This window comes from Stylophora pistillata, chromosome 12 (assembly GCF_964205215.1).
Source record: "Stylophora pistillata chromosome 12, jaStyPist1.2, whole genome shotgun sequence".
NCBI classification, from domain to species: domain Eukaryota; kingdom Metazoa; phylum Cnidaria; class Anthozoa; order Scleractinia; family Pocilloporidae; genus Stylophora; species Stylophora pistillata.
The window spans coordinates 7,414,527-7,438,631 of record NC_142530.1 but is presented as its reverse complement, the minus strand read 5'-3'; the positions used below and the strand labels follow the sequence as shown (position 1 = coordinate 7,438,631).

Below are 24,105 nucleotides of genomic sequence, written 5' to 3'. Positions count from 1 at the left end.
CTCTGGGGGTCAACAAAATTGAAGGAATAATGTAAGAAAATTCTAAACTAGCGTCTCTTTCGAGAATCTACACTAACCGTAGTGTCAGAGCCACTAGGGGGTTTAAGCAAATCACTACGGCTGGCGCTGCTGCGGCTATCGTGGTTGATGAGGCTTGGGGAGAGTACGTCGCCGTAGCCCGCCAAAATTCAACTTTAAGCAACGCGAACTACAAACCTAGTACGGCGGAGAAGTTTCAAACCAATAAATTAAGCGTCTTCGCGGTAGTTTTTGCACGTCTAAAAACTCAAAATGACTTCGTTCAAAGAGACGGGGGATTCCAAAGTTTGGAAAAAAAAATCGTAAGCGATCCTGTGCCCAGTGAATGAGTGAATTAAAATATTTAAGCTTACGTGTTGTAAAATTGCCAGTTTGGAGCTTATAAACACCAAAGCAAAGTTTCTACACGGTCCCTCATAACCCTCGTCATTCCTCGGCTTCAGCTATTTGAATTTCAAGTAGTCTTTGAGGTTTGAAAAGGAAAAGTTAGACTTTCTACCTACGCATTTCTCCTTGCATTCGCTGCGTTCTCCATGTGCACACTGCTTCGATCCTTCGACAAACCCGGCGGCAAAAATAAAGGCAGATTCACTCAGTAAGGGACCGCAAGCTTGATAAATATTCCCGATAAGCTATTTTTAAAGATGTTAAGCGTATTTCAATAGTTAAAATTGCTCAGGAGAATGTATAAAGCGAAGAAAGAAGCGAGATAAGTTCACGTACCACAGACTACGCCGAAACCTTCCCACTCGCGTAGAAGGATTTCCCGCTACGGCTGGATGGGAACCACTGACATGCGCAATGACTCGTTTCTGGAAAATTTTACTTCCGGTAGCCGTAGCAGCGCCAGCCGTAGTGATTTGCTTAAACTCCCTACTGCAATCACGCTGTGGTCCAACGCGCAAGTTCCATCGCGGCACATAATGGCTATCTCTCGTCATCGCAATGAAGCTAGCCTGAGGAATTACAACACTCGTCCATCCAGTGAACAGCTATGGGCTTGTTCAGATATCCTCTCTTGTGTATTGAATGGAAGACCATCGCAGCCAAGTTCCTCTGATGCAGCCACCAGTTCAGAAAATCCTCACGCTGCTGTAAATTCGACCGTTGTTTATTCACAGAACAACACAGCGCAGCAGTTTGTCAAGTTCCAACCACAAGTTTTAAGCAGTTGTTTTCAAATTGTCACGTTGATAGCGTCCAGGTTTTCATGGGCCAAAATTCGGCCGGATTTCATTAATCATGTTACAACAGATACTGGTTTTTGTACGCAAAAAATACAATTTTATGCATTCGAATTATTAAGGTGGCTCGTACTAGTTTCCTCGCGCGGGAAACAGATAACTCTTGCGTCACGCGCGGGAGAAACGTGCGAAAGAGGCGCGAGATTAAAAGACGAAAATTTAAAACAAAGATGGCGGTGGGAGGGATTTTTTCTACTTATGTGAGAAGTTTACCTAAGAGCTCGTATTTGATGTGTTGAGCGGCCACTGTAAATGCAGGAGATAGAAATTATGATAAAGAAGACGATTTTTGGAGAAGTAAAGGTTGCTTCACTTCACATCAAAAGAAATATTCAACCGATATGAAATCTTGCGACGGCGAAAAAAGAACTCAAGCGAAGGATAATCTACCTGTAGTGGAAGAAGACCTTGAAATTTAAAGGAAAATAATGTGATATAGCCAGAAGTCGTGTGTAGGATTTTTAAGATGAGCCCGGGAGGCTGTCCTTGACAGCTGTTTAATGATTTTCTTAGCAGTAAACGTCTGTAAACATCAGATCGTAGGCGCGCGCGCGAGCACAAGCAATTGTCAGCGGTAGCTATATCAGATCATGAGCAAATTTCGATCTTAGAGAATCCAGATTTTTAAATGCGCGAGAGCGCGCGTGGAAATTGGTAAACTCACGAAAGCTATTGCATGAAAACAAGTCCGGTGACCCCTTCTTTTTATTGTTCCAATATGATAATAACGTCGAAAGGAATCATCAGAAAAAAAAAAAATAGAAAATCCTACGGAAGGAAATTTGCGATGTGTGAAAATTGCCTTTTTTCTAGATTTTCTGAAATTCCGCTCCGTAGAATTTTTTAAAAATCTTTGAGCATTTTCTTTTTCAAGTGCCAAAAGCAATCACTGAAAAAAATCAGGGGGTCACCGGGTTAGTTTTCGAATTATTTAAGCCACAAGCTAAAAATTGCGCCTGAATAAGCCTATGAAAGCGTTGCCATGGAAACTGCTGGTGACGAAATGACATCTATTTTTGGATAACCAATGATTATATAATTCAACCCCGTAAAAGTGTTCAACTGGCCTTGGTCAGCCTTTCTGTTGTATTCTTTCAAAGTTACGAACCATCAAAAAGATGAAAACCGGTACGAGCCACCTTAAGCAAGATTTGCGATTCTTCGTGATAGCTTTTGATCGTTTGATATTTTGACAGCTTTGGTCTTGTTCATCCAATCAAATTAGGTTGAGCATTCTAACAAGGATTCTGATTGGCTTATTGTAAGCGTGCTCTGTCAGAGTATAGAGCATGCTGACGACACTGTTGTTCGTTTTGAAAATAAAGTTTGTTTGGAAATTGCAAGTAATGTGTGGGGAATTTAACGGATTCTTTATTATAAAACAAATAGAGAAGCCTTGACTGTGCTCTGTTCTGTAGTAAAGCACTTAGGAAGCGGCTAGAGCACTCAAGAAGTGGGGAGAAACACTCGACTACGTCTCGTGTTTCTCCTTACACTTCTTTCGTGCTCCAGCCGCTTCCTGCGTGCTTTACTACAGAACAGAGCACAGTCAAGGCTTCTCTATTTGTTAAGAAGATAGTGCGTCAAAGAAAAGTAGCAGAGCGCTGCAGCGCATAAATGCAAACTGTTTCCAATGTTGCTACTTAGACTTGCTAAAGAATGCCTTTGTTTGTATACAAAATTATGTTAAGTTTTACGCAACATGCATGTGATTATTGCACTCATTTGGATTGGAGCATGGAGGGCTGAGATAACCTGGATCTAATTTTGATCAGCGTTAGCGGACGTATTTTTGCTTCACCATTACACCACTCTCTTTATTACGAACTGGAAAAGTGTCTATTTCATATAAACCCTCCTTGCAGTTGGTCCAGCGAATAGGGATTCAATCATATTTTTATCGTAGTAGCAACGAAAGGTATGAAATTAAGTGGGATAGTTTTATTTTTTAATTCATAAATGCTGAGAGAGTGCTATTCAAAACATAGCAGACTCGTTTTCAAAACTCAATTTGATGCACTGTTTTTATAAATCTTGCCGTTTAGGCAAAACGTACTTTCGTTAAAAACTTCGAACCGGATCGATTGATAATTATCAATATCATTTCTTTGATTTGACGTGAAATTCGAATTTGACATTTTCCAGGTACTCTTTAAAACCTGATTGTGTCAAGCAAAATTAATGATTTTTTCATCCACGAATTTCTCTCTATAAATTGTAGAAATCCAGTAGAGTTTTAAATCATTTCTTGAGTATCTTTATGGTTTCAAAAGGATTTTGAAAAAGCCGGGTGAAAGTCGGTATCAAGCTTTGAAAAAGTACACAAACATCTTTCTAATTGTCACACGGGGTAAATGAAATATGCTTTAGATAACAAACACTGCTTGAACGACATCAATCCCCAATCTTACTTCGGTCTTATTTATAACAAAACTTTCCCTACTCAGTAAGGTGCCTCCAATTTTTTCTTGAAGCACAAAGGTTAAATTTCAAATATATGACTGGAATTTTTTTAATAAGAAAAAGACTGATCACATTTAATTGAGAAATTACCTTTTCGTCAGTGGGTCAGTGAGATAATCTGGGTTCGAATTATTATTTAAAAAATTTTTTGGCACTTCTTGATTGATGATATTCTAAAAGATCTAAGAGCAGTTAGAAAATTAATCAGAAAAAACAAATTGAATATTCATCTTGAAAAATAACACTGTAAACAAATTGCTGACGGGTAATTACAATGATCTGACGAAGCTCACAGTATTAATGCTTTCACAAAGATATCCATTTTCTTTTGCAGAAAATGGTTTCGATGAAAACCATTCAAGCTTGTTGTATTATTCATGGAAATGTTGGATTGGATTAGAGCACGAGTCACAGTGGACAAGCCTGGTGATGCCTTGGGGAAGGCTTATTGACATGCAATTAGTAAATGAATTGAAACCCCCTCAGGCGGTTGCCTACTTTGTGTATCTACAAACTTCACCTCGGTTACCGAGGAAAGTCTCTCCACAGTCAAAACATATTTGTTTCGAGAGAGTCAGTTCCCCTCGAAACCGTACTTGCATCTCATACCTCACGGTTTTACAAATTTTCGTTAAAGCCTAGTTTCCACTAGCGACATAATGATCATAATCATAATCATAAGCACGAACATAAACATACGCTTCTTATGTTCTAGTGAGAACGGTTTTCAACTGCACTCGCAAGCTTTTCCTCGAATCTGGCCGCCATCTTGAAACGAACCGACCCGAAAGTACTAGACCTAAACTTTAATTGGCCAAAACACAATGATCCCGTTGCGTCATTATGTTTCTCATTATGTCGTTATGATTTTCGCGTTCCCACTACAAAGAAGAGCAACATAGTCATAGTCAGAGACATAATCATAATCATAAGAAAATGGTCGATCATTTTCTTATGATTATGATTATGAGATACAATGAAAATCAGGCCTGCTCCCAGTTGGCTTGTTAGCTCAATTGGTAGAGCGCTGCACTAGTATCGCAGAGGTCAGTGGTTCGAATCCCGTACAGGCCTGATTTTTTTCAGGTCTGATTTTCACTATTGCTTAAATAGCGCTATCTACTGCGAGGATCGTGCATCATATGATTATGATTATGTTGATCGTAAGGGCGCCTATGATTATGTTTCTGGACGTTCCCACTAAGACATAAGCGACATAACAGCGTTATGTTCATGCTTATGATTATGATTATGATCATTATGTCGCTAGTGGGAACTAGGCTTAAGGAAACGTTAAGTTGGTATTTCGTCGATGTTTAACTGAGCGATTGACTTTACTTCAAATGTAAGCTTGACAGGGAAACTTAATATACACATATAATATAAGATATTTTTTTAAATTTCAGTCCTAGTTATGTATCAGAGAAGGGAATATTCTGCTTCAAGAAAGCGGCAAAGAAATTTCCATTTCTATTTCCATTACTTTTTAACCCTTTACGCCTTTACGCCTTTACGTTAGTAGTTTTACTACACATAACACGAGAAGTTTATTCCATGTAGCTCATTTGCAGAAATCTATACGCTTTATTTTCACATGTGAAAAAAGCTTATACAGCCAATCAGAATGGCGTACAGCTCTTTCACGTGTCGAAGTATAACCAATCGAATTGCTCGAAAGAATTACACGGGCGCTCGCTTGCTCGTGCTCGCAAAATTTTTGCAACTGGTCGCATGCTCGTATTCTCAATTTAAAAGTGCTCGCAAAATTTGGCCCTTGCTCGAATTGCTTTATTGATATCGTACTTAGATTTAGAAAAAAAAAACTTTTGTGAGTGCACTTTTCCGTTCAGCACTTAATTTCCTTGATGTACATGTACTGCGATATTTTCCATTGCCATTAAATTTGCATTGTTAGTGAGTTTTTGTTTCTAATTTGCGTTCAGAGAATTATTTCAATGAAAATTCTCGTGTTATGTGCAATAAACAGCTCACGACGTAGAAAGTGCTTTGTACGGCGTTTTATTCACGCATTGTTTGTGTCAAAAGCCCTCACTCACTCGTACCTCGCTCGTTCGGGTTTTTGACACAAACAACTCGTAAATAAAACCCCGTGCGCCGCACTTTCTAAACTGTTGTGTTTACTTTTCCTGTGGCAAAGAGACTTTGTGTGACGATCGGGAGCTTCTTCAAACTGAGCCGATCATTCCTTTATTCTCATGACTTTCGCATTTGATTCGAGGGGGGGGGGGGGGAGTTCTGTAAGGATAAATCAGACGCCAGTCACTCCTAAAGGTTGACCATGTAAACAGACCAGAGAAAGGTAAAATAAAAGCTTCAGCTATAAAGTTCTGAAAAGCTTGTAAGGAGAACAAGAAGCTGACGAATCAAAAAGCTCAGCTAAAGTTTGCGATACCTCTTCACTTTTTCAGCGTTCGTCAATCATGGCAGTTCAGCTTTACCTCGCTGGATTATTGCTCCTCTTCGTTACAGGTAATGCAAATATCGATAAATGCCAAAGTCAGAGATAATTTATTGTTCCTGCAAACTGCAAAGATCCGTTTAGAATACTTGAAAATAATTAAGCCAACTGACTCCGTGAGGCTTTATTTGGAACCGAGACGAAGCGTATTATGACTTTAAATTTTTTTTCTTCCATTTCATATAGTTTTAAACAGCTTTAAAGCGATTTCATCGTATAGCATAGTCGTTTGGTACCTGAACAGATATGACTCCTCAGAAGAGCCCAATATGTATTTAGTTCAAATGGTTTAAACCATACCCTACAAATACATCTGTAATAATTGAGTTCATTTCTACCTTATTATAGATTCTGATTGGTTTAAAGCATTCTGCTGTTTTTACTAACACTGTTTTTCCTATCGTGCTAAACTCCATTTCATAATTTTTTTTTTTATTTCTTCTTCCTTTCTTTTTGCAGTAAAAGGAGATGCTGAAGGTAGCTTTTAGCTTACAAAATAGTACGACTGGTCTAATGCAGCCTAACATTGGTAATAGGGGAGCATTACACTGCAAATACTTATGGGATGGGAAAACATCAAGTGATTCCTTTCAGATTCTGTCGTTTTTGTTGCCACGTATTTTACATTTAATTTTTTTCTACTCGCCAGCGCGATAATACAATACGAACTGATCCAGACTTACCAAGAAATAGTTTATTCCAACTACCGCTTTAAGAACTCCCTGATCTTAAAAAAATGATTTCAAAATCAAATTTCTTCGACGAGCTTCAATTTAAGATGGCCCAAGAACATCAGAATATGTTTAAAAAGTCCCTTTAGGTCAGTTAGTTTAACAGCATTGAAACGTTATTGAACGTCGTGCAATATCACCAAAAACTTCCGAACAAAGACACATCACAAAAAAGAAAAAATAATTAGTACCTCGCAAATTTTGGCTAGTTTATATTGGACGTTTGTACTTTGCACGTTAGGAAGCCTTTTCAATTTTAGGTGTTTGTTGTTAGTTAGTTTTTGTTGTTGTTGTTGTTTTTTTTATTTACACGTGTAGGTGCTGCTCTAGATGGCGGTTATTCTAATTGGAGTGAGTTTTCTGAGTGCAGTGCCACTTGTGGAGATGGTTTGAGGATTCGAAAGCGATCGTGCAATAATCCAGAACCTAAAAACGGAGGGAAAGACTGTGAGAGCCTAGGACCAGACACAGACACAAAAGCTTGTAACTCATTTCCATGTCGTGAGTGTGTTCATTTTTTATCAAAATCTTAATAAAAGTATCCATGTTGGCAAATTGGGTCTGGGATTAACGAGAAAGGAATTGAATTTGGAATAATTGTTAAATTGGGTTCTACGGCCGTTTTTTCTGCTTCACTGTAGCACTTAACACGTACTGTACATTTTAGCCGTTAACGGCGGCTATTCTCAGTGGTCGAACTTCACAGAGTGTAGTATCAGTTGTGGAGGAGGTGGAATCCAGAGTCGCTCAAGGCAATGCAACAACCCCTTGCCTTGCTGTGGTGGAATGAACTGTGGACACCTGGGACCGAGTACAGAGACAAGGGCTTGTGGCGAATGCGCTTGTGGTAAACAATGATCTTCTTTAGTTGGTCATTTCCAGAAAACAACGACGACAAATAATAACTCGACAGAGACGATGACGACTGACCTTTGACCCTGACGTTTCAAGATGGATAACGATCGCATAAAAATGATAATGACGTTGATGACAAAGACAAGGATGACGATGACGAAGGCGATCTGAAAAGCTGCACACCCTCCCCTCCCATAACCCGACAGCAGTCAACTGATGGCAAGTTAGGGTTGATCTTGCGTTAGGGGAGGAGTAGGTGCGCAGTTGTTCAGATACTTAGATTGATCCAAGCGATCGATGACGATGACTTTGACAGTTACAATGAAGACGTTGGAGGTGTACGACGACAAACACGAATACTTGTGTCAAGGACAACGATTGTACGGATGCCGATGAAATGAATGATTGCTGCATTTATCGGCTTTAGATATTGATGGTGGGTGGAGTGAGTGGTGTGCCTTTACACGCTGCACCGTTTCCTGCGGTGGCGGGGTGAGAATCCGAAACAAAACCTGTACCAATCCTACTCCGTCAGGCCTTGGTCTCGATTGTACCGGCCCAGCTGCCGAATTACAGATTTGTAATACTGAGTCATGCCGTAAGTGTCAGGGGAATAAATGGCCGGTTATTTAATCAAATTTTAGCCGTTGTTTAACAAAACCGCATTCTTAACTGCCTTGAATCATGCTTGAATTTAGCTAAATCTTTAACCTAAAGAGCGTCAAGAGGGTCGAAAGTTAGCTGTGGAAGGTCATTTATTTAACGAAAACAACCCTCCTATAGAGAATACATAAGGACCACTGCTTGCGTAAAACCGCGGTTTGGGTTAACCTCGTCTAACGGGCTAAAGTGTTTAATTGTGAAGACCAGTTTGGTTGCGATTCTGCCATTTTTTGTTCGGTACTTCCCGTTGTAATTAGTTCATCTCTGAAATTTGATTTAACGTATATCAAGAAGCTTTCAACCATTTACTAATTCAGTTTCAACACGCTCAAATCCAGATTATTCATTGGACGTTAGTCTTTTTCTAACCACAAAATGGGAAAAATTTTCTGCAATTTCCTGTGTGATCCATCTGTTAGTCCTTCCTTAAGATCTGTTGGAAGACAGACGCATAGTTGACGTCACCATTTACAACATTTTGCTTTTTATCCTACAAAGCAAATAGATTCCATATGTTGTCGTGCGTCTGTTAAGAAATAAGGGGCTTAATTAATTAAGAATCAACGACGGCGACGCCGTGGACAACGTTGGCAAGAAATGATCGCGATACTCTATAGTAATTTAATTTGTTTCTGAATGTCAAAACTATCTCGAAACTGAATATGGAACACAACGTTAAAAAAGAAATAGAAATTTAAAACTTATCCGTCGTCGCCCACAGCGCAAAGTTTGGTCATTTCATGTTGTTGTGTTTTACAGAGAACATAAAGAAATTTACAAAGATTTATAACGCACGTGCACAGCCATTGTTTTGCTCATTAAACAATGGCTGTCGTTGCCTTGTATCTCCCTGATTTTGATCACAGATGAAGTCAAATTGTGGTAAAGCGTCAGTAACACAGTCGGCTGCATCTCATGTGACACTTTTTTTCTCACCACATTTTTCCCGTATCTGTGATCTAGATTTAAACTGCTGAACAGACACGCGTCAATATTGAACCTATTTGTTAATTAATTATTCGCTTTCCTTTAAAAATCCAAGATAATGCTAATTACACCCAGTGGACCGGGTGGTCCGAATGCAGCGTCACGTGCGGTGTTGGAGAACAAAAACGCTCAAGAACTTGCACCAATCCCCCTCCTCAGCCAGGCAGGAAAAACTGTGAGGAAGAACACTTGGGACCCGCTGACGAGACTCAAAAATGCAGACTGAAGCCATGTCGTAAGTTAATCCTTACAAGATAGAATATAAACTTGGAGGGTGCATCTCCCATTTGTATTCCATAAAATGGCGTTTCCGCAAGCAGAATTACCTTTAGCTTAAAATTTTCCATGTGTTGAGTCAGAATACAGCTGTGACGTTTGGAGAAAGGTGATCCGGGTATTCGGTAATCAATTTTAAATTCGTCAAGCCCATGAGTTACGTTTTCTCAGATTTTCCTGAAATCCTGAGATTAAGGGACCATCACCTGAAAACTACCCATACTACCCTGCGAGGTTGTCGCGTGCACATAAACAAGAGATTAGAAATAATGACGAGTCCTTTACAGCGCAATGAGGCCACTAGAACTCTTAGTTTGTTAGATTGCGTTCTTAGCAGAGATTCGTGTCCTATCTAGCAATCGACGGTAACTATACAGAATGGACGGAGTGGTCTGTATGCAGTGCGAGTTGCGGAGGAGGCTCCCAGCTGCGAACAAGACAGTGCACCAGGCCCCTTCCAAAATACGGTGGAGTTGATTGTGATGAACTGGGACCAGCTAATCAGACGCAAGAGTGTAACCCAGACCCTTGCCGTGAGTTTCCGTACAATTCTTATCCGTATCGATGACTTTGAAAAAAGCGTGTGACAGTTTGACCTCCACTTGTGAACTGTTGCAAGGTTTTACTTTCTGTAATTACTTCAGTTAAATGTTTGGATACTGCGTGCTATAATATGAACTATTGATTGGCTCGAGCACCGAGAATTTAAAACTCACATAGGGTAAAAATTCACGGGGGAGTCTACAGATTACCAAGGTTAAAGGTATTCGGATCTGGTCATTTCTCATTGACGGAGGAAATCTGATCTTACTGTGGTGACTATCGGCCATGGACCGAACTGACAAAATAAATCTCGAGGCCAGTATATATATATATCTTATTAGACGTTTTGTTGTGTAGTATCGCTGAGTATTTTTACGAGTTGTGCCGTATTTTGACGAGCCCGTATTTTGACGAGCCCGTAGGACGAGTCAAAATGCAAATAACGAGTAAAAATACTCAGCGATACTACACAACAAAACGTCTAATAAGTTATTTATTATCCAACACGCCAAACTGTTATTTCAGTGCGGGCGAATTTCGCGGATATTTATTTACGGGGAGTGCGTGAAAGAAGTATGCGAGACGGAACGGAATTGGCGCGTTGTTGTGTTGCTGTTTCTATTTTCTTCATTAAATGAAGAAATTTTCTGGTCGTCAAGCTGTTTTTCTTCGTTCGATTCATCTAATGAACTTGGATCTATATTTGCCAGCCATTCTGACTCTTCGTCGTCGGAAATATGATTCAAATTGTCCGCCATTTGTTTTTTTTTTGTTTTTTTCGTAACTACAATCCAATTCTTCGCTTGCGCGATGCGAGAAAACCTGTTTAACCGGTACTCTACAATAGACGAGTACAAATACCGCGTGATATTTGTACTCGTCTATGGCGTTATTTGTACTCGTCTAGGTGTAGTTGGATAATAATTTCTGATATTGTTATTTTGTAATTAGCTATTGACGGTAACTATACCGAATGGTCTGAATGGTCTGAATGTGATGTCAACTGTGGGGGAGGAGTGCAGAGCCGTTCAAGAACTTGCACCAATCCCTCACCGAAAAACGGTGGAAACAATTGCGAAGGGCTGGGACCAACTAATGACACACAAGCGTGTAATCCAGACCCCTGCTGTAAGTACATAATTATAATTCCTTGAAGAGACTAAATAAAATTAAGCCAGTGGAAAAGAAGAGGAAGGTTAATTTTTACAGGAGCTGCTTTTTTGAGAATTTTCCCTGATGATATACTGAAATTCTCGGGCACATTTCACAGGCTTATTTATGAAAGATACGTTTTAGATTATGTTGGTGCACCTTTGAAAAAAATCTAGCTAACAAGATCAATGAACATAGAATAGTTCATAGAAACTAAGGAACAAGACTGAAGCAATTTTTTTCGCTATTGCTTGTGTTGTTATGCGATTAAATTATCACCTTATTGTAAGTTAAATTCAATCAATATCAGCTTCACGGATGTACCCACATCAGTAAAAAGTGTCCATTCTCTTTTTCTTCCGGTAGCAATCGATGGTAATTATACCGAGTGGTCTGAGTGGCCTGAGTGTAGTGCTACGTGCGGTGGAGGCTTACAAAATCGAACGAGAAACTGCACCAATCCTCCTCCGCAATACGGAGGAAAAGAGTGCGAAGGCCTGGGCCCTGCTGTCGAGACACAATCATGCGGCTCGGAAAAATGCCGTAAGTACTTATCTGTGTACAAGTTTTTCTCTTGATTGATTTACTCTTAAGGTGCTTGTACGGATATAGTTTATATCTTACCTGACAAAGATTAGGAAAGTAACAGCTGAAACGTCATTAGGATGAACGATTTTTGATGGTGACCCCATACCACGTTTATGTATCTATTTAACCGCGAGGAAAGATATGAGATCTTTTATTCAGTGTATTCTTTCTGCTTAAAATAGTCAGTAAGGGAACAGTCATGATTCGTCACGAAGGGGGGGGAGAGGCGTTGAGGATTTTGGTTGTGTCACGATAAAATTTACGTGACCCCCTTATTAGGCTCTGTAATATCGTTATGATCCCCCCCCGGTTAGCAGCTAATAGGCAGTCAGTTTTCTACAGTCCCCCTTTATACACAACAACCGATCCCCCTCCCTTCTCCCCTGAAAACCGTGTGATCTCCCCCAGAATCCTCCACCTCCTTTCCACCTCCCCCCCGGCGATAAAAATAGACTGGTCTCTAAGAATTGGATTTTTTTTGCTCAGCAATGGATGGTAACTACACCAAATGGTCGGACTGGTCAAAATGTAGCGTCACTTGTGGAGGAGGGGAACAGAGCCGCTCAAGAACCTGTACCAATCCCCCTCCAAAGTACGGTGGAAAGAATTGCCAGGGTTTGGGATCAGCCAATGACACTCAGGAGTGTAACCCAGACCCCTGCCGTGAGTAGTTAGAGCGTCTTTTCATTTTACAAACAGCGATCTTTTCAGTGAAGATGATAACGAGCTTTAATTTAAACAGCTAAGTATGGAATTGTTTCAACGTTTTGTTGAAGGGCGTTTGAAACCCCTTCTCAAGATATCTGCTTTGGATGAATTCTTTTGCCTTGTGACGAAACTTTCGTATCGTAAATATGTATCACTATGATCAGCAATACTTGAATAGTTAACCAATTGACGGATGGGACTACAACAACGTTTTTACCAGTCATTATAGATCTCAAGTGAATTCTGTTTCATACGATCATTGTCTGTATCTAAGAAACTGCATCTCTACCCCTCATCTGACACAACATTAACCCTGATTTTTCATTGATCCTGTTTAATTCTGGGTAGCGATTGATGGTAATTATACCGAGTGGTCTGAGTGGTCCGTGTGCAGTACTACGTGCGGTGGAGGTTTTCAAACACGAACGAGAAACTGTACCAATCCTCCTCCACAAAACGACGGAAGAGATTGTGAAGGCCTGGGCCTAGCAACAGAGACAAAGTCATGCGGCTCGGAAAAATGTCGTAAGTACTCAGTTGCTCTCGTTTGTGTGTGTTTTGTTTGTCTGTTTGTCGGTGTTTTACAACCTCACGGTAAGCTCGATTGGTTAGAGCGTCGGACTGTTGAGCGAAGGGTCGAGGGTTCAAGCCCAAGCCGGACCAACACTCAAGGTCTTAATATAACTGAGGAGAATGTGCTACCTTTCTATAATATCAAGAAATGGATAGACATTCTAGTCTACTCGGATAAGAACGAATAAACCGTAGGTCCCGTCTCCTGCATCTATAAATTAGTTAACTTGGTTAGGCAGGGAACGTTAAAAAACCCACTCACGAGATTACTGTGATGTGGTCTGCCCTGTTTACTGGAAATTGGGGGCGTCTGTTAGATTTGCCTTCATTCATTGTAAACTGCTACAAGCAGTCAGGTAAAGTCCCCCGCACAGTGTCGTAAGAATGGCCCTGAAAAGCCCTAAGGGGAGTAGTCAGTTAACCCATGTAATGTAATATGTTTGGTTGTTTGTTGAAGTTTTAGTTGGTTGGTGGATTGGTTTTTGCCGTAGTTTATTTGTATGCATTATCATTGACATAATTAAATACTGAAGATACCATCTGTCCCCTAGAACCAGAGAATGGTTGCAAATCATGTTTACTTTCCTTTAATAGCCACTGATACTGGACATTTTTTTTTTCAGCTACTGACGGCAATTACACGACTTGGTCAGACTGGTCAGAATGTAGCACCACTTGTGGAGAAGGGAAACAAAGTCGTTCAAGAACTTGCACCAGCCCCCCTCCAAAACATAGTGGGAAGAATTGCTCCGAATTAGGCGCGGCCGATGACACGCAAATGTGTAACCCAGGCCCCTGCCGTAAGTTTGTTGAGAATTTCGACCTAATGGCTCCGTAACACATATTTCTTAGTCTCAAAATGACTGCAATTCAATTTTCGATCAATTTAATCAATTTTTTATCAATTTTTTAATCAATTTTTTACACCCAATTGCAATTTCATGACAAAAGTTTTGATAAAGTTTTCAGTACTTTTATCTCACTTTACAAAGGGAAATCTTACGTTGATCTCCACAAAAAGGGTGCAAAAGGTTGTTAACAAGATAATTTCATCTTCCATAGCAATCGACGGCAACTATTCGCAGTGGACAGAGTGGTCTGACTGTGACGTCACATGCGGAAGAGGTGTCCAGAATCGATCAAGAAGCTGCACCAGCCCACCTCCACAGTACGACGGAAAAAGCTGCGAGGGTCTGGGACCAGCTAATGAAACGAAAGAATGCAATAAGAACCCGTGTCGTAAGTGTATTTTGACAAATCCAGACAAGTTGTATGTACAATGTGTTTTGCATGACTCACATGGCGCAGTCATTCGTTGGACTTGACCAATCTCAGGATAGCAAAGTGGTCAGGGAAAGACCATGCTTATCGTTTTTGGGAAAGGAGAACACAAATTTTATAGACAAACCCTCCAATCACGCCTCATTTGCAAATCTTAATTTCTCAAGCAAGAGATAGCTATTATTTTTGAAAAGGGAAAACTACCCTAATTTTTTCTTTTTTTGTTTTTTTCGGACGATGGGTCAACGCCCGAAACAACAGTTACGGTGACCAATGTACATTATGAACTCAGTTGATAAAACCAATTTATATTGCTCTAATATTTATTCATTTACACTTATTTGATTCGACAATACGCTTAATTAGTACTTTTATTCGAAGCAATTGATGGAGATTACACGGAATGGTCAAAATGGTCCAAATGTTCGGTAACTTGTGGTAGAGGATCAAAAACTCGAACAAGAGAATGCACCAATCCCCCTCCACAGTACGGTGGAAAGGACTGCAGCGATTTGGGTCCTGTAAACGATACTCAAGGATGTAACACAACCGCATGTCGTAAGTCCTGTTGAAAAGCAGTGACAATATGTTGGCATATTCGATTTTAAAATGTTCATGATTATACTTTTTATTGTATATATTTTATAATACAAACAAGAAGTACACCGCTGTGTTGTCTGACTGTGGTACTGACAGAACGATTTGTTGATTAATTGACCGTCTGAATGACTTATCGACTGACTGTTGAACTGAAAGGTAAACTCATCGACTAACCAAAGAATAAAGGGGGTGAGTTTCTATAGAAACTGTAGTGCTTCTGAAGCTGGCTTTCAAACGTTAGCCCTTCGTCATAGAAAATACAGGAATTGCAAGTTGTGTACTACGCTATCGGTTGGAACATGGTAACGAGAAAAACAAGAACTCGTTCATTTATATCGTGGAGATATGAAGAGTGCCGGTTTTAAAAATCAATTTTTGATCCAGAGTTTTGCGGTTTTCCGAATGGTCTAGAAGTAGTGAAAGGACGCAGTCCACCACATCCTGAAAAAGATGATTTGGGAGATTAAAGTATCGGAAGTCCACCAGTAGCGTTGCTCCATTTTTTGCGTATTAAATGCACACAACCCACAATTCCCCAATTCGCTCTGGCTTTAGAAACTCTTTAAGGCGGCCAATTTACATTATCAAGTTAGTTGATAAAACCAATGCATCTCTTTAACGTACTAAAACCAAATCATCTCTTTAACGTACTAACCAACTGGCTGACTTACCAACTTACGTTACGTTACGTTATACGAGTAGACTGAATCTCTCTCTGAGTTGCTGATCCGTGGCTCACTGACAGAATGCCAGAAAGACAGAGATACAGTCAGACCTGACTCACTATCCACCCTATTGAATGATTGATTCACTAACCCACGCGCTGAGTCGCAGACCTACAGACGCTCTGACTGACCCACAAGTGAGTAGCTAAAAATGCCTCTTGTTTTTTGAAAGCTCCACCCTGCTCGGCTGGTCTTGATGTTGCTATTGTGTTGGACAAATCCAAAAGTGTCAAGATCGCCAATCTTCATAAAGTAATCGACTCACTGGTTGAACTGGTGGACAAGTTTGAGCCGGCTCCAGACAAAGATCATTTTGGTTTAATCACGTTCAATAGCAAAGCCCACGTCGAGTTCACGTTTGCCGACGAAGCTCGTTTCAGCAAGCAGCAACTCATGGAAAAAATCAAAGAAATTCCGCGAACATTAGAGTTTCAGACGCGCACCGATCTGGCCATGAAAGCAGCCAGAGATCAGCTGTTCTCACCAAGTGGAGGAAACAGACCAGAAAAGCCAAATGTCATGATTGTATTTACGGATGGAAAACCTACCAAACAACCCAGAAATTTCAAGATTTTCACAACTGAGTTTTACCAGGACCCCAAGGTATAATTTGTACTCCTGTATTATGATAGATCGTGTGACTTGAGCCTGCAAACTGCCTGCGGTGCGGGAAAACGTAGGAGACCAGATCTGATTGAAGTTTGTTTCAGACTGTCATCTGATCGGTCGAAAGAATGGTGCAGTTTATCCAGACCAATCATAGTGTGCTGTTAAGTCAGGGACGAAAGGTATCACAATTATTTATGTTTTTTTCGTCATTTTCTTAAATCTTCAGGTTGCTGATCTGTACACTGTCGCAGTGGGTATCGGGAATGGCATCAACATAGAAACCCTACATGATATAGCCGGTCCTAATGGAAATGTGATCGCTGTAGAAAGCTTTGATCGGTTAGAAGCGGAACTGAGTGAGATCAAGGACAAAGTCTGTGGTAGGTTTCGTGTTAAAGCCCGGGGTAAAATTCTCCAACGAAATTTTCATTAGGGATGATACACCTCACAATCTAAGCCCTTATTTATGTGTACAAAACTAACGCTGGTGCAAATGAAACACTTTCCCCACTCTTCCCCTATAAACGCAACATAAGCACAACATACCCACGATAATCCAATGCACTCTTAAGCTACATGCAGTGGCCAAGATAAAATGTAACAAAGTTAGGAGGACGTAGCTGGACAAACTACGCTGAGGTGGTGGCACTAAATTTCTTGAATCTTGACAGCTTCTCATTAAATATACTTCTTCTTCGCTGGGAAATTTCTACAGCATCTACTAATAATGCTACAAAACTATATGAGTATTTATTAAGAACTAAAATTTTTTTGAATCGTTTCTGGGATTTTCCAAGGTTAAAATATCTTTAAAACCGAGGTTTCGACCAGTTTTACTGGTCTTCCTCAATTTGTTTAAATCGCTCATCCTCGGTGTAAAAACCTGTGAAGCTTACGAGTGACGTAAAACAAAGAAAACAAAACATTATAAACAATAGCGTACAGCAAAACAATACCTCAAGCCTGGAAGAAAGGTAAAAGAGATTAAACGCACATGTCAAGAGCCGCTTGGTGAAAAGCAAAAATGTGTTGTGTATAGGATTCCTTGCAACTGCCAGAATACTGTGTATGTAGGAGAAACATGGCACCCCTTCCAAACAAGAAAGAAAGAACACATGGACAAAGTGAGACTAACAAATGAGAACCTTCATAAAGGAAACACTCTATCGGCCAAAAAACGGATGGGTAAAGAAGATGGAGGCCTGGCACGACACACCGTGGAGTGCTTAAGTGATGTTGACTGGGGAAACGCAGAGATAGTAACAACAGAGAGAGGATTAAAGCAAAGAAAAGTTCTAGAGGGAATTGAATCACTACGACAGAAAAATCGCAGAATGAGAGTCCTTAACAATTTTGACCACGTTGAAACATGGAAACCAGTCCTAAACTCCTTCTTTGGTCATGAAAAAAGACTGTAATAGATGGTGAATTATCGCAAAAGTAGAAGTACTTGACAGACCACAGACTACATTTCCCGCGCAATCTGACATCGTTTAAACGTTATGTAATAATTACGAAACGTCATGTGCGGCCACCAAGCTGAAAGACTAAACAATCCGCCATATTGACAACATGTGCGGTCACCAAGCAGAAAGACTAAACAATCCGCCATATTGACAACATTTAAACAGCCTGAGGAAGACTAGTAAAACTGGTCGAAACGTCGGTTTTAAAGATATTTTAACCTCGGAAAATCCCAGAAACGATTCAAAAAAATTTAGTTTTTACAAAAGTGAGAGGTGAAAGTTTCAGGAATACGATTTATTACGAACTTAACCGGCAAAAACCAACTAGAATTTAAAATACACAAAACCTGCAAAGAAATCCTTCTTCTGAAGGCATTGCCCATGGTAAACACTTTTACATTTTATTCCCCACCAAAGATGCCAGGTTATCCGAGAAAAAGGACAATTCTTCTATCCACGTAAAAAATTGCTTTAAAAAAATATAATTTAAAAATAGCGAAAAGCAGTTGGCATGGTGTGGTATAGAATAGGCCATTTTACAGTTGTGTACTTAGTTGCCAAGCCTTTGATTCAGAGTGAGGCTGAAGGTGACCTTGTTGTGATAGAGACCTGTATCTACTTAGCATGATAACAAAGTGATGTACATTTGAAAGGCAGCAAGGTTTGTATCATAACAAGGTCAACCCTGATACGATGAATATATGAAGTTCATATATTTTGAACTGCGGTTATAGATACGTATGATGCACGATCCTCGCAGTAGAGAGCGCTATTTATGCAATAGCGAAAATCAGATCTGAAAAAAATTCGTAATAAACCCATTGTTAGCTCAATTGGTAGAGCGCTGCACTAGTATCGCAGAGGTCAGTGGTTCGAATCCCGTACAGGCCTGATTTTTTTCAGGTCTGATTTTCGCTATTGCATAAATAGCGCTATCTACTGCGAAGGATCGTGCATCATACGTATTTAATACCGCAGTTCAAAATATATGAACTTCATATATCCATTGCATCTGATTTATCATCCTGCATTTATTACGAATCAACTTAACGGCCTGCTCCCAGTTGGCTTGTTAGCTCAATTGGTAGAGCGCTGCACTAGTATCGCAGAGGTCAGTGGTTGGAATCCCGAACAGGCCTGATTTTTTTCAGGTCTGATTTTCGCTATTGCATAAATAGCGCTATCTACTGCGAGGATCGTGCATCATACGTAAGGTCAACCCTTGCCTCACTCCCATTCAAAGGCTTGGCAACCAAGCACACAACTGTAAAATGGACTGTTTGGATTAATATTTGTTCTGTCTTTTCTTTTTCAAGAATAAGGATAAGATGAAAACAAGAGCAAACATTGCTTGAAGAGGAACCAATAAAGGGGGAACATAGGAGTTTACTGGGGTAGCAGTAACCGCGGGGTTAAAGAGCCATGCATAGAGAATATTTAGAGAGAAAAATCCTAGTGTCATGTATTAGTATTTAGGTACTGCCAGGAGCTTTTTGGGTAATGGGCTCCTAGTAATACGCAATAAATGAATGCCTTTCGCCTTTGTTGAAAAACTCGATGTGATTCTTTCCATGAGTTAGCGAATCTTGTAATAAAAATATTTTTAAAAAGCTAGTAGCTCTTTTAAGAGATGGACTTAAAAGGTTGCAGTCCTGTGTTATTTTACCTGTGTTATTTTACCTGCAATAACTGGTCCTGACCTAGGGGAGAGGCCGGCGGAGGAGGTTGAAGAGAAGAACGGATTCCTGCTGTCTCTCCTTTTATTGCCTCCTCCCCCCCTCCCCCCTCCCCCCCTCCCCGCCTCCCTACTTTTCCCCTTCTCCGGGAAACATTCATGGAAGGTAATTGGTGAATTTATTTGCATGAGAGGGTACAATTCAGGACACATTTTTTTCAACATTTTGAGAAGCAATTTTGCAACGCTATTGAAGATGAAAGTTTCCCATGACAACGATAGTTTTTAACAAGATAACTGCAACTCACTGTTACACGTTTTGCTGCTCGCAGAAAATGGCGTTGGGGCTCAATTAAAAAAAAAAAGAAATTTAAAAAAATTAAAAAAAAAAAAAATTACAAAATCTCTTTCGGCATTTAGTGAAGAGTTCATCTTACCATCCGGCGAATGATGGCTTTTATCAGTCTTGTTTAACCCTTTAACTTCCAGAAGTGATTAACATCTAACTTCTCCCTATACCATCCATACATGATCCAGCAAACAGGTAATAAGAATACTCAAACTGATCAGGTAGAAGATATCATCTTCATCTAACACTAAATTCTCGTAGCTGATTTGCGAGGAAATGTATAACAGCTTAAAAGCCGGGTGAATTAACAACAAGATCTTAGGCGCTTTAACGTTAAATAACTCCTTATCAGTGGGGATATATGGGATTACGAAACATTTCCACAAAAAAATGATTGAAACGCTTATCGCACTCAGAAGTAATTGAAGCTCGCAGCGAGCATCGTCTAATTCGTCGGGGAAACGTAACCTCCTTTTGGGCTTAGTCCAAGACACCTTAGAGCTCTTAACATGACAGAAAATTGAATACGAGCTGGATCATTTGATTTCTTAACTTCTTTACCTCAATTCGTTGAACAAGAAAGCCAATGTCCTCTGTTGATTAGAAGAAATAACACGCTATGCCGGTGGAGGTGAACCAAACAGGTCCAAACAAAGTAGACAAGAAAATCCAAAAGTCCAAAAAGACAATGATATCCCAGGTGGTATGGAGTGTTCTTTTGTGATAAACAAAAAGATAATGTCAAGGCTTAAGATAAAGAATGTTAAATCCCTCTTTGCTCCTCATTGGTTTAGCTTAAGTATTTAGTTACCAATAATACCTTGGAACAGGATCAAAGCAGAAACAATCTATATCCATAGCTTTTATGTATTTATTTATTTTTTTAGCAATTACGTCAATTATGTCAACGAATTATTCCTTCTTTCGACCAATTATAAACAGAATTATAAGCTCGTTATAGTACGATTTGATGACGCCACACCATTTCCCCGCGCACCTCAAGACACACCCCCGAGAACACGCCTTGATATAAGTTACCCCCAGACAGATATTTCAAAAGCAATTATGTGGTACGAATTTTCTCACGTCTCAGTTTTCTCTATTTCTTTATTCAGGCATGAATGTATGAATTCAAAAAAATAACGTAAACAATTGGGATTCAAGAGTTGAAAGCAAAAGTCTTTTAAAAGATTACTTTTTATTTCCATCTTAAGGACTCCGACGGGAAAAAGCTCTCTGCAACGTGTCGCGTTCTTTTACCAAATAAACCAAGCCGGGTAAACCAATTAACGCGTCGATGACAGACTGTGCTGAATAAGCCTTCCCTCATTTTAAGTGTGTTGAAGTGTTTCACTTTTTTTTACGACTAGACAAATCTATTGACATGCAATATTTTTAGTGTCATACAGAGCACCTCATGGCCTTAACTTACGACCACACTCAAAGACATGTTTACCAGATGCCGTCTTCATCTGTCTCCCTTTCATGGATGGGACGTGACCTGTCTCAAAGGTTCCACAGGAATTGTAATAAAAACGGAATCGTACAATATTATAAAAAAAAGGATAAAGATTCGTTTTAAAGACAGTTTTGCAACATACAGCTATTTGTAAATGAAATATAGAGCAGGCAGTTTTTGTCAGGTTCTATCTCACCATCGCCTCGCCAACATAATTTGTGTTTAAGACACGATTATATCTTAATCTTTGGGGATTTACATTTTGATAATTTGAAAGTTTCATTCATTCGCATGGGCGTTCAAAATTCTGGCTCATAATTTTCCGTTTAAGATGGAACCTAATCTAGTAAATTATTTTGCAAGTTATGCATCACAAAATTTGGGCTTTTACCGGCAAACCTTTGTGTATGCGTATTAAAAAGCTGTATTGACAGCGGCATTAGACATATGAAACACAGAAGTTTGGAAGGCATTTACATTTACAAATAATATTCACAACTCTTTTACACTCTACTTAAGTGGATAAAGCGCTTGCTTTCGGTTAGGATACTTTGTAATCAATGAAAAATATCCATGAGCATGTTGAAAATCACATACCCAAAAGCAGAAGCTGAACGCTACCAGTCATAGATAACAAGCTTGTTCTATTTGACTATGTAAGACAAGCCATTTAATCTACGAGAAATATGCATGCAAGTTAATTAGGTCAGATTTTTTTATTCTTAATCACGATATTCTAGCATAATAAAAATATTTATTTGAAATTCTATCAGTGGACGCCCTGAGTTGAGGTATCACTTTTGGCAAAAAATCCGTTAAGTTGTTAAGCTTATATTGACAAACCGATTATAAATAGATCATTCATGGATTTCTGTCAGTCCTGGATACTTACATTTGGTGTATTTTGTTTAGTGAGCTCTACGCTGGAGAGATTTTGAGTACCTCTATTTCTGATTAAATCATGTTCAAGGGTTGAGTCTATCCGGAGCCAAAATAAACTACGCTGCAGACAACAGGACGAGAGGAAACTTAAAAGCAAGATCTTTGGAGTCTTCAGTGTTGAAGAGCTTCGGGTTAAAATTGGAAAACTATATAGTGGAATTTTAATCATTTCAAAATTTTGTATTAGAAAGTTTGCTTAAAAGTATAATCACACAACATTTCTTCTAATCTGGATTTCAATGTTTTTGAAATCACGATTCACGACTACACTTTGTAAATAATCTAGCAGAGGAATTTGTTGGCAATGAGATTAAGGTAACTAATTCCTCTTTATCAAAAGAATTCAGGGATTTTTAGCCTTCTCACAGATACCAAAACATACCAGATCAATCACTGAGAGAATTCAGTGGTTGATCATAACTGTCCGACCAGGAATGTCAATTCCTAAATCACCGTATATCATTCTGGTGGAATTTTGAAGATCTATGGAAAATTTCGAATTTACAAAGAGGCCATTCTTCTTTTTTATTACCCGATCTAGTCAGTCTGTTTCGATAAATGGCAAAAACTTTCATTGGACCAGTGTTTGACCCCTCTTCAGCAACATGTAAAGCTACTTAAATGGCGCAGTCGGACCTACCCTTTGGTGAAGTGTAATCCCATACTAGATCAACTTCAACTATGATGTGTTCTCGTGACAGGATTAGGAAATAACACAAATTCAGATATTCCCAGGTTAATTTATCGCACGAAAATCTTTGAGGTCGTTTGGACTATTATCTAAACGGTAATCATTGCGTACTGAATATGAAAGGGGATGAAGTAACGAGGGAAGCAATTGAAACCACATACGTTTAGCTGTAGAGCTTCGTTAATCCTACACGAGAAAAACACCAAATGAGACGAATCTAAGCGTGTTATTTCCCTTCAGCCCCACCTCTATCTTCACGCGCCTAAAGGGCGTTTAGTACAACTTCCCACTCCCCAGAAAGCAAAACGCTTAATACATCATCCTTCCTGACGAGTTTGAAGTCACCATGGTTTGTATATCTCTGTTCAGCTGTACGACCTTTAGATTTGGGTGCACTAATAATACGACTTATTAAATTTTGCTTACGTTACCGCTATCAAGTCCCCTTAGCAATTTTTCCATTGCAGAGTTGATGGAGATATATGGAAAATGTTTTCCTTTCCAAGTCCACTTGTCCGCAACTGAAATAACTTCTTAATTACTAAGCGAGCGTAAGGGCTGTACTGGGCCGGGAACTGAATATAACTTAATTAGCTACACCGTTCGACATTTATTCCTTAGTATTTTAGCTCTGAGGAATTGGTGTACACTCTCCTTGTTGACATTGTCTTTCTTCTCAGCGCCCTTCTTTTCAGCCTTTTGACCCAAAGGAGTGACTGTGCAGTCCAACCTATATTAATTAAGCGGCACCGTATTTAGCGGTCGCCCTGTATTTAACAATCAGTTGTCAAAGTCCCGCATTTTTTCACACGATATCACTATAATTTTCACCTCTAACGAGCAATCACCTCTATTACTAAGCGGTCGTAGATACCCTTCACTAAGTCCCAACGACTTGTTTTTATTGTCCTTCACCTGTATGAAAGCGGGACTACTTAAATCAAAATAAGAACAGTCTTTCAAGTAATTTTTTAATCCATTTTTCTCTCCCAAAATTGAAGTAAGTA

At 39.6% G+C, this 24,105-nt stretch overlaps 1 protein-coding gene across 5 annotated transcripts; it reads left to right on the top strand.

Annotated features, from left to right (window-relative positions):
* The first annotated feature begins 3,022 nt into the window (after window positions 1-3,022).
* On the top strand, window positions 3,023-19,592 carry LOC111334778 (coadhesin). Of its 5 annotated transcripts, none has more exons than XM_022940590.2 (17): window positions 3,023-3,201; window positions 6,176-6,236; window positions 6,685-6,702; window positions 7,275-7,457; window positions 7,624-7,803; window positions 8,239-8,409; window positions 9,517-9,696; window positions 10,094-10,270; window positions 11,232-11,408; window positions 11,799-11,975; window positions 12,507-12,683; window positions 13,077-13,253; window positions 13,925-14,101; window positions 14,364-14,540; window positions 14,964-15,140; window positions 16,080-16,510; window positions 16,743-17,019. In XM_022940590.2, the coding sequence occupies exons 2-17, from the start codon at window positions 6,188-6,190 to the stop codon at window positions 16,947-16,949; spliced, it is 2,835 nt and encodes a 944-aa protein (XP_022796325.2). In that variant the 5' UTR covers window positions 3,023-3,201; window positions 6,176-6,187; the 3' UTR covers window positions 16,950-17,019. The 5 variants fall into 5 exon arrangements, with proteins under 5 accessions (XP_022796325.2, XP_088596272.1, XP_088596270.1 ...); XM_088740145.1 differs by lacking the exon at window positions 3,023-3,201 and adding an exon at window positions 19,299-19,592 and having other exon boundaries at window positions 6,006-6,236; window positions 16,743-16,896; XM_088740144.1 differs by lacking the exon at window positions 3,023-3,201 and having other exon boundaries at window positions 6,005-6,236.
* Window positions 19,593-24,105: the final 4,513 nt, after the last annotated feature.